Raw genomic sequence first — 12,011 nt, 5'->3', positions numbered from 1 at the left:
AAATTATCGAATCGACTATTAACTAACATTCAAAAACATACAATTAATACGTATAGGTACCCACTACTTATGCACATTTAAATATTATAATAATATAATTATTTATATTTTACCATATAGATTAATATACTGAACGTCAGAACTTCGAGTCTCGCCAAGTGTACGAGATCATAAAGGGCCAGGTTTGATTTAAGTCAACGCAACACTACGTCACTTGTTTACCGTTTGGCGTTTACTCATATTATCACATTGTCATTAAATTATTATAATTGTATGCTTAGATCATATACTAGTATATGATCTAAGATCGTACGTTACACTACGTCACGTACCTACCTACGACCTACCGGAAGATCTAATCATCAGAAAGTTCCGATTATTATGATTTGTTAAAAAATCAAAAATCCATTTAAGGTCATATATTATAATAAAATATAGAGTTTCAAAAAGGTCATAACTTACATAATTGAATTAAAATTAAAAATATTAAAAACATTTTTTAGTTGAACTTGGTGATTTATTTTGAAATCAACTACGAACTAGTTGAGTCAAAAAGTTTAAAAAAATTAACTTTTTAACTTAACTTAAATTTTTAATAAATTAATGCACATCTTTGTTTAATAACAAACAACTAATAGGTTTATACAATTATATACCTTATAATACTTCGTATTATTTTATTTACAAATTGGCTACATTTAACCACGCATATCTATATGGCTATGTGTCAAAAACGGAGAAATAAAAAATAAGTTATACTTAAGTAGTTGTGAGTACCGGGTATCGATACCTATTCAAAATTTTGACTTTTAGACACTTGTATTCATAATTTTTATATAATTATAATATCGAATATTGAATATTGATGTATTAATATAGATCAGACCTTACCTGAAAAGTACCCTATTTCAAATAATCATCTTAGAGATAAGTATTACCAGATAGACATTTTATTTTTTAAAGTACCTATACGCATTACATTTATAAATATTGGCATTAGCCATCGCCCATTATATTTTTTACAATAGGTATACATAATATTTAATAGGTATAACATATTACGTTATATTTTTGAACGATCAAAATATAAAAACCTTGCTTCAGGTTTATCTTAAAATACACATCCATATAAGGATATCTAATTATCAACTGAATATATTATTATTATAATTGAGAAATTGTCGTAGTGGGGGCAAAATGTGTTGCAAGGAAATTACAATATTTTGATGTTTACACGCAGTTATTCTAATGATAGTATGACGTCCTCATGATGCCCTGTCTCAACACCAGTAATTCTACTCCTGTCTATATAATTTAGTTTATTTTTATTATTATGTTTCTATCCAATTTTATTTATATATTTATTTTTCTTTCTCTTATAAATATTTTACAGGTACACATGTTGTAAATGATTTGTAAATAATTTGTAAAAAAATTATGCATTATCAATTGTTAAACTGCTAAAATGTTAATTAATATTATCAATAAGTTAGATGACTCTGTCAGGAACACTTTAAAATAAAAAAAAAAAAAATGATAGTATGGAATAACGTATTACAGATTTATTATTTATCATTTTTAATTTACTTAGTACCTATATTTAAGAAAATGTTACTAAAAATAAACTTGAAACCATAGTATATTAGCATTTATAATTAGGTTTGTCGACAAAAAATTTAAATAAATATATACAGAGTGTGCAATAAGTTTGGAAACTGACGATATGATTTAATTAATGTGGTTATTAAATATTTTACATTAATACATTATAATAATTTATAAACGTACAGCAGTGTTATCTGATATCCACGTGGGTATTCATTTAAGCATAATACATAGTACCTACCTATAGAACTACATAAAACTCAATCAAATTTGTTTCGGTTTAAGAAATTAAAAATTAAAATACTTTAACAATAAAATTATACCATAAGCTTGTTCAATTGGTAATGAAGCATCAACATGGGTACATTTATTTTGTTATAGGTAGATGATTTACAAAAAAAAATTTAGAAATTCTGCTACACCTATGAATAAGTTGTACTTCGTGGGCAGGGCCGGCCCATTGCGGTAGCAAAATAGGTAGCCGCTTAGGATGACAGTGATTAGTCAATTGACTCCAATATTAAAGCTGACGCTTGACAGCATAAAATGGATTCCGCTGAACGCAATTTGTTTACGTTAGTAAGATGGAGACATCAGACAACACACACGGGTACGACGTCCTATTTATGTGGCCAATTTGTTACTTATTAATTATTATACTGAATTGTATAGGTAGCCATAGCGGTATGGATTATAAAGACATCAAGTAAACCAACTATTATTTTAATAAGATGTTTTTAGTGTTTTAGTTTAGTTTAAAGTAAAAAAAAACATTTTCTAACACGTATTTTTTTCTAAATAATTATAAAAAGAACCATACCCTGTACATAATATATTTTTAATTTTTACATATGTTGAGAAGTTGAATGACATATATAAGGAAAATGTGTACCATCCTTTTTTACGAACTAATAACTATAATTACTGTATTTTGTATATATAAGTAACTAATATATGAAGTAAATAAAATAAACATCATATACGTCACGCTTGACGTCAGGATGTCAGATTGTGTGACCATGAATTTTATTCTGGTTTTTTTTTACAATATAAATGACTTAATATTACACTTGTTTATGAACAATATTAATTAAGACATTTATTAATTGAATTGCATCCCCTTTTTTAAAATAAATTAATTTTCTTTTAACATTGACATACCTATAAAGATTTTTTTTTATTTTAAAATTTGATTTAATGACTATTGAGAGTGAGTTATTATTTGATATTTTATCGTATTTTTATAAGTTAATCTTTAGTTTTATAAGGTTCTATTTAATTTCGCGCATACGACACCATGCCTAAGTTTTTAATAAAATGTTACAAAATCACACAGAACTTTGTAAAGTATTATACGGACTTTTAAAATATATGATGAAAATTATATGCATACCTAAATCGAGTACAGGACACCCACAAGTGTTTTCATCTTGCTAACGTACGAAATATTAGATTTGTATTTAGCGTTCAGTAGCTTCAGTTTTACAAAATAACTTTTAATAATAAAGATAATTGACCAATAATTAAATACAGCAGGTAAGAAATATTATTTTAAAAATTTTCATCTTGCTTAAAAATTAAAATATTGAGAAATAAAACACAAATAACGTTCTTACTTTTAGGTTTCATAATAAAGATCAATCTAGTGACTAGATTCTAGTATATAGTCTATTTCAAAAAATTGCAACTGTTGAACATAAGGTTAGGCAGAGACAATACACACAGTGGGACATCCTTTTAAAACATCTTACAGTATAAGTAAATGAATGGATACATTTTTACACAAACTTGTGACTCAAATATTAATATGAATTTTGAAATCTAGAGAAGTTAAATATATTTAAATTTTGGTTTTGTACTTTTATATAATAAAAACTAATACTAATGTGTTGCCAGATTGTTGTTACTTTCAATTCACAAAAAAAGCAAAAATTAAATTTAAAAAAAATATATCATATTAAAATATATTTGAATACAATATTGTTCTTTGGTTGTTTTAGTGTATAGATTCCATATTTTTAGAAGTGCACAAAATTGTTAGATGTTGTTAATACTGCGCTGTTGATGGTTTGTACTCCAGTATAGTAAAATATAATATTTTCTCCAAAATTATTATGGTTCAGACTAATTTATATTGTGGATAATAATAAATAATATGTATTAGAAATAATTCAATATTTAACTAATACAATTAAAATAATTAGATATTTTATTGATTAGACAGTGATAATGTATGTTTAAATACATCACACACAACTGCAAAATAGGTAATGAAGAAAACATTGTTTTTTTTTTGTTAAATAAATAGATTCCATTTTCATAGTTTTCATACATATTAAAACCATCATAAAACAATTTTCATCTTTCATTAAAAAGTTGCCTAAAATATTAAAATAATACTGTATTCATTAAGTATACTTATGAATATAATAATTATTGTAACATATGTTTCAGCTGCTACAGTTTATAGTATACACACAATATAGGATACTTTATAGGTAGTATTTGACTATAAAATATAATTGGTTTAAATATTTAAAATAATGACTATTAAGAAACTAGATAAATAAAACAACAATAGGTATTTTTGAAACAATTGAAAAAATAATAATAAAACAATAATAAAATGTAACAATATAAATATAAGACCATCAATTGCCAATAAACTAGACTTAATAATACTTGTCTTAAGTGCTATAAATATCACACTTAAACATAACTAAAATCACAATAGAAATGTTTTTAAAACAGGAGAGATTTCATTATGTTGTACTTTTAGTAACAGTTATATATACCTATGCTAAAAAAATTGTGTTTTTTAATACATGATTGTACTCTTTGTGAACCAAAAAACTAGTGTTAAATTAATAATTTAACTAAAACAATAGAGACCTTAAGTATATAACATATAAGGCCTACAAGATATTTTTATATTATACTTGTTATGTAAATGGATTACTACGACTTTTTAACGATGATCTTTTAATGTCACATTCAGCTGGCCGAACCACTTCAAAGGGTGAGTAAACTGGAGCTTGAGACTCCTCAGCATCACTACTTGAGTAATCTTCAAAACTCATATTACTAAAGCCACTATTTGTAGCTAATGTAGTTATTACTTTATTAGTAGCTACTTGTGTAACATTTTGGTGAATTATTTTCATGTAAATTGGCTCTTGTGGATCTAAATCCACTAAAATAGCTTCTTTTGGTTCAGATCTGAAAGGTATTTCGGTTGAATCTTCTTTTTCAAAATAAACACTATCGGCAAAATCAGTCTGTTCAAAAGGATTAGTGTTCAACTTAAAAGGTACAGAACCAAATAAATCTGAGTCACTGTCTGAACATTTTTTTTTTGCCTTAGGGAATGGTGCCATCGCAAACACATCAGTATTACCTAAACTTTCATATTCTTCTCCTTCGTTATCTGAAATCAATGGTATTTCAGCATCAACATTTTTAACAGATACAGGGTCACGAAGTCTAGTTGCTCCTTGGGCATTAGGTGGAGGAATATCATCTCGTGCCATGCTTTCACATTCAGCATGATAAGCTGATGATCCACATGTAATCATACTGTCTTTTACTGTCATAGTTTCAGGAATGTTTTTGTTTGTATCTTCCTCGTCATTACGAGTTTGGAGATCACTAGCTGATCCAATAGAATCATCATCAGATTGTTCATAGTCATTTTGATGTATTTTATTTTTTTTGTCCTTTCGAAAACGACTATTTGATTTAAATTCAGGAATTTTTCTTCGTTTAGAAGATTTTTTTCTAGTTTCACCACTTGCCACTTGACTATCATCTGAAGATACTTCATCAGTGTTACAAGCTAATTTTTCATACTTTGAGCGATCTTCAAGTGGAATTTTCACAAAAGGAGTTGATGAACATTCATTTGATTCCAACTCATCATCACTACGTGTTGTTGCTACTAAACCAGTACCAATCTCGTCACTGTCAGGTTCATTATTTAATATTAACCTGTCTAATTTCAAATTGTGTTCAATGAAGTAGGTTTTCCATTTTTCAGCATTTTTTTTAAGGTCAGTGCCTAAAAAATTAAGAGATGATAGACGAAAAACACTAATAAATTCAAATTAATAATATAATATATTTTAAATAATATGATATCCAACATTTAACATGCAATTTTATAAGGTATATAAGATTAAAGGTTAATTACAACTATAAGAAATATAAAATGTAACTAAGTAGAACAGTAGTTGCTGTAGAAGGTAAATAATTCATGCATATATTATCACCGTTACTCGTATCTATGATATGCACAATTTATGGTGAGACATTGTTAAATGTGTATCAATCCTGATTCCCATCATGTTGCAAACCTACAAAGAACCAACCAACAAGCACCATATTACCAGATAAGAGTTTTAATGGTTGTTAAACAGCACAAGCTTAGTTAAATTGGAAACCAGTATTATATTTTTCAAGATAGGAAATAATTTATATTAGTTACAACATTTTTTGAGTCACCATCATAACCGCAAATCCAAAAATGCGAAGGCAAAATAGCTAAAAGACTTAACAGTGAATATTCAAAACAGTTAAGGCATATTATTTTTAAATTATTATTCTTATTTTTTATGTGTAGTAATATTATTACTTATAAGTTATTAAGATACAGATAATCAGTTTTATAGCTGGGTTATCCAAAATTTTGGACGATATAATAATAAAATAGATTGATTAGATACGACCACAATATTCGACAACAACAGCATATGTTAAGTCTACATTAAATAGATTTTTGCATATTATATAAGTTGGAATCATGGTTTTAACCACTTGAATAGTGTCATTCAATACTTTGGAAACGTATAGAAGGGTTCAAACAAGAGCAGAATAACACAGAAATGAATGTAGTGCAATACATAAGAGGGCAAAAACTAAAAAAAAAAAAAAAAAAATGTCAAGATACTATATTAAAAATTGTAGAAATTCAAAAACAATACAATACAATAATTTTTAAATAATAATATACTGTTTTGAACATTTGCTATTATGTTTTTAAGCTAATTTGGTGTAGATATTTTGACATTAGCATTTTTGGATTTGCGGTTTTGACGTGATACCCATTTTTTAAATTTAATTTTCTCTATTTCAGTAATGTTAAAATTAAATTAAAAACATTCATGCTTATATAAAATACAATTATATGTTAGTAAAAATAACTAAATCCATTAGGGAGGTTTCCAATACCCAAGATATAATTTGAAATAATATCCCTTATATTTAGTAGATGAATAAAAGAATGATTATTAGGTATAATATACTTAGTGCAAAGAAAGTATAAGTACATTAAAATAATAAAATATTTTAGTGCATCAGAGTTGTTGTATTTTGCGATAGTAAAAGGTTTAACTGTTCAAATAAAGATACTCTTCTGATAAGAAAATATTTAATAACATCATTACTTTACATTTTATTTATTATTTTAGAAAAAAGTTGCATAAAAGTTTGTCTAAAAACAGAAAGTGTTTTATGTATAGAATATTATTGATGTTATAACATGCATGAATAAATTATTTCATAATCTAACAAAAATAAAATACATTTTATTATTTAAAATTTAAATAAGAATAATAATCCTTATCTCATTGAACAATGTCTGTCTAACCAAGTCTATTAAACTATTTATTAGTATTAACTATTATCTATAAGCTACTAACCATAATAATAACTTAGTATAAAAGCATAAAAAGTATGTAAAACAATATGATAGATAATTATTTTATTGATGTATAAACCAACGTCACTGTTTTTTTTTTAAATTAAAATCATAGATTTTTATAAGAATATTTTATAAAAACAATCAATTTATAGTAAAAAATTATAAATTTGTATGTATTAATATTTCTATTTTTATTTTTAAATTCACTTCAAAACTGTCACCATACTGTTAAGGAAACCTCCACAATTATGTTTTTTAAAAGCTATTAGTAAGATTTGATAAAAAACCAATTATTTACTTACCATTAAGGGACAATTTTCTAATTGGACTATTTCCTATAGATTCTTCTATATCTAAAATAAAATATACAATTATATTTTATAATTTAAGTGAATTTACAATTTTAATTTTATCACTAATTAAAAAAACCAATGAAATTGAACAAACTTTTGTAAGGAAATGGCGCAGAACCAAATGGATCATCATCGGCTACATTGGATTTCACTGGTTTGGTAGTATTTTCTTGAGATTTTTCATTAATTTCATCTAAAAATTGAACGTTTAACTAAAATAAAATAGTGTACTAATGGTACAGATTTGAATAAATTATTATTAAATATAATTTATATTAAAATTATGCAAATAACTTTTTACCATTGTCATTTGAAGGAATTTGACCAAATGAAGAATTAAAAATCTCTTCACCATTAATTTGATATTCAAAAGATGATGGTTCTTCAAACGGATTCCACGATGTTTTTGCATTTAAATTATTAACTTCTACCTAAAATATAATATTAATAGGGAAATAAGTAAAATAATAATTGATTTTTAAAATTATAATAGTAGTAGATTATAAAGTATATTAATACATACATTAGAAGCTGGAAAACCAGTCGAATCTTTTGAAGATGCAGAACATATTTTAGTAGAATCTCCATAAGATTTCATGAATTGATTTGAATCATCATTAACAAATATTCTAAAATAAAATAAATTTTTTATCAATAAAGGATAATACAATTTATCTAAATCAAAATTTTAAAAACAATAAAGAATACAATTTCTTTAAAAATAATTAAAAAAACAAAATAAGTATGCATACTTGGAGAATGTAGAGGTTTCACTAACATTTCGTTTATGTTTAGGCATAGAAATTAAAGGGGATGATGAAGGTGACACCGTTGTAGATTGAGCGAATGTAGTCTCAACAAACGGATCTGCATAGTCTATATGTTATAAACACGTATTATTTATTAGTTTTAAATTAGTTTCATAATTTTTATAGTTATTTATATCATCTACCTTTGACTGGAAATAACACTTGAGGAGCCTTTTCACGTGGAGATATTTGTTGTGATATTTTATTTTGTTGGGATGTATCTGGTGAATGAGAATTTGCTAAAATTCCAACAACTGGTTGAAATGCTCTTTTAAATGTAGGAGATGAACCTAATGGCGGAGGTATTCCAGAACTTAAAGGTTTTGGTCTTTGTCTGGGATTCACACTAGTGCCTTCTACAACAGCAGATGAAAGATAATTTGGTTTGACATGCGTTTTTGGTGTTTGAGGAACTCGTTTTTCATTTAAAGATACAATTAATTCATTGATATTTGGATTGGGAACATTCTGAAAATAAGTAAGTAAATGTATGATAAATCAACTCTTTTAAATAGGTAATAAATAATACATTTAAATTTTGAACTGGACAATCTTTTCCGGCTAATTGGAATGCAATGTAAGAAACCTGGAAAATATCCGGACGTAAATCAGGTTCAATCTCCAACATATATTCTGTAAATTATTTTTTATTTTATTCAAACAATCTTGATTTTATGTTAAATGAAAAGAATAATTTGTTAGATATTAACTTACTAATTAATGTATTTAATTTAATAGAGTATTCTGGTGTATCTGGAATACTGAACTGGCCACTTTGTATTTTTAATGGACTTTCACCAAATGGTAATGTAAAGTAGCATAATTTGTATAATAGACAACCCAAAGCCCAAATATCTGATTTAGTGGTTATTACTTTATTGTTGTATAAGTCAATCATTTCAGGTGATCGATAAGATATAGTAGTATATTTGTTAATTTCTTCTTCTATAGCATGCACTCCTTGTATATTTGGATCAAGTTCACGTGCTGTCGCTGAACCAAAATCACACAATAAATATTGACCATTTTCACTAACTAAGATGTTTTCTATTTTTAAATCTCTATGTATTATAGGTGTTTGAGAATGATGTAAACGGCTAACTGCTTCACAAGTATCACAAAAAATTTGAAGAACTTCAGGTTCTGTTAAGCCAGATTGCAGCCTAAAATAAAATATAAATAAAAAATATTTTTTTAATTAAATTAAAATTTAAATATTTTTTCATAAATATTATAATTAATAACAATATTCTACTACAACATGAAATGAGTGTTTGACAAATATCAACAAATCATAATTTAAACATATTTTTTATGAGTCATAATCAATGAATCATCGAATGAACTAGTATTGTTAAAAAAATACATATTTAAATTTAATATTAAATAGTTTATAATTGGGTTTTTTAATTTATAAAGAAATATCTATAACTACTCAATTGACAACTAAACTAGTGATTACATGATACTTTGGTAGATGTATTTATTACTATAATTCAAGACTAATAAACTAGAATTGTGAAGAGAAAATTTTATTGATAATACAATTATCAATGTAAAATTATAATTTAGACAGATTATGCTCAGTTAACATAGATATCGTTTTCAAATTAAATCTAAATGTTTATTGTTTATTTATAACATGGTTTATTTACTGTTTTCAGTATTCGAGGTATTTAAGCAAAAAATATAAAATACAACAAATACATATGGGTAGTGAATAATTAATATTAATTAATACACTTAAATGCTATATTTTTTAAAATAATTGCTTATTTCACGATTAAAGTATTAGAAGAACCACTATTCCAAATTTCAAGTTTGTACATAATGTAGTATTTGAGATACAGTAAGTGAGCGAGTGGTATTAGGCTTTTATATAAATTGATTTGGAAAACTATGAAATATTAACTGGGTATACTAATTGAATAAATATATTAATTTTTAAGGTTTCAAATTTATGTCATTTCAAATCATCAAAACATAAATACATTTTGTGAATCTTCAAACGTGTTACCATACAATTTTAAACAAAGTAAATGTGTTTTAAGATTAAGTTCGATATTGGGATTCAGGAGTACTTAGATTTTTATGTATATATTATCTGCAATGCAACCAGGGTAATTGTAATCAACCCAAATACATTTTTTTTCATCTATCGTATGTAATATGTAGTAGCATAATTTGCATTATAATTTTAGGTTAGGGTTTTTTAAAATTTATAACCTCCCCAAAAAATAATATATTAAAATAAAATACTAATATTTAATAATGATAATCTACTCATATCTATTTAATATTGTCAAATGGTATTTCATTATTGTATTAAATGAGGATTTTTAATAATGTTATTATTCATTACCTGTTGTTCATTAGAGTTAAAACATTAGATGGACAGTAAGGCATCAACATCAATACTTCATGAACTCCATTATTATGGCGTGTAATACTTGAGTCAATAAAACCAACAATATTTTTATGGCCGTTTAAGCTACTCTGAAAGTTGAAAAAATATATAAATGATAGGTATGTACGTGAAATTTATCAGCTACTAACTACAAATCAATAAACAATAATTATTGAAATTTATTGGTATTGATATCAATCATAAATATTAAAATTATATCATTAATTAAAATATTAACATACGGCTATTTGTATCTCCTTTTTAGCGACACCCAGGTCCACTTCATCATTGACAAAGAGCCGCTTAACAGCATATTTTTTATTATTGCTTTTTACAAGGAAAACCACAGCAAAACCTCCTAAAAAACATAACAAGTGAGCGTTGCAAATATCAAAATGACAACAACATCATAATAACAGATTAGATACGACTGTTATATGATTATAGGTATGGTGAGTGTACCTTCAGCAATGACATCTTCAACAGTTACAGATGTACGACCAACTGTGAACTGTTTACCGACAAAGCAGTTGGGGTCTTTGTTGGAGTTGTCGATTTTTGAAAAGAGTTTTTTCATGTTGACCAACTGGAAAGTGTTAGGCGACACGATTATAGAGTATTCGAATACGTAACGTAGGTCAGTTTGGGATAAACCAATTTATAAACAAAATACAATTTGCAAGCGCCGTATAAATTATACGTACCTAAGCGTCGTAAAACTGTGACAGTAGTTGAAGTAGTGGCATTGAAAACGGTATTTTGTTGTCGCGACCAGACGACAGTAATTTAATTGCGACACACGCGAATTTTCCGACTATTGTTGATCATCGATCGATAAAAATATCGTGACGTGCAAATAACACCTATAGACTATAGATCGATCGCGGGTTAGGTTAGGTAAATTTTTCCTCTTCAAATTGCATAAGTATAATCTTTTTTTCGGTCCTGTTCGCCAGAAATATTAATATCGTCGCACGTCGAATACGAGCCTGCTGCTGCTGTTGGCGGTGGTCGTGGTGCGAGCGAATAATAAGATAAGGAGGCCAAGTGTTCAATACGCAAAACAGCTGACAATCAAGTGCGGACCAAAATATCAAACGAGCAGCGAGCAGAATATCGTCATCCCGCCTCTTTCGTCT

General features: G+C 26.3%; 1 protein-coding gene across 1 annotated transcript; it reads right to left on the bottom strand.

Moving 5' to 3' along the window:
• Positions 1-3,887: 3,887 nt before the first annotated feature.
• LOC114131088 (uncharacterized) lies at positions 3,888-12,011 on the bottom strand. The gene is made up of 13 exons (XM_027996228.2): positions 11,577-12,011; positions 11,335-11,458; positions 11,115-11,230; positions 10,828-10,961; positions 9,180-9,628; positions 8,995-9,098; positions 8,609-8,933; positions 8,409-8,532; positions 8,180-8,285; positions 7,958-8,087; positions 7,751-7,849; positions 7,606-7,656; positions 3,888-5,662 (listed from the first exon to the last, which is right to left on the bottom strand). The coding sequence occupies exons 2-13, from the start codon at positions 11,447-11,449 to the stop codon at positions 4,548-4,550; spliced, it is 2,868 nt and encodes a 955-aa protein (XP_027852029.2). The 5' UTR covers positions 11,450-11,458; positions 11,577-12,011; the 3' UTR covers positions 3,888-4,547.

The sequence above is a fragment of the Aphis gossypii genome, chromosome 1 (assembly GCF_020184175.1).
Source record: "Aphis gossypii isolate Hap1 chromosome 1, ASM2018417v2, whole genome shotgun sequence".
NCBI lineage: Eukaryota > Metazoa > Arthropoda > Insecta > Hemiptera > Aphididae > Aphis > Aphis gossypii.
Note: the sequence above shows the minus strand (reverse complement) of the source record. Positions and strands in the feature narration are given on the sequence as shown.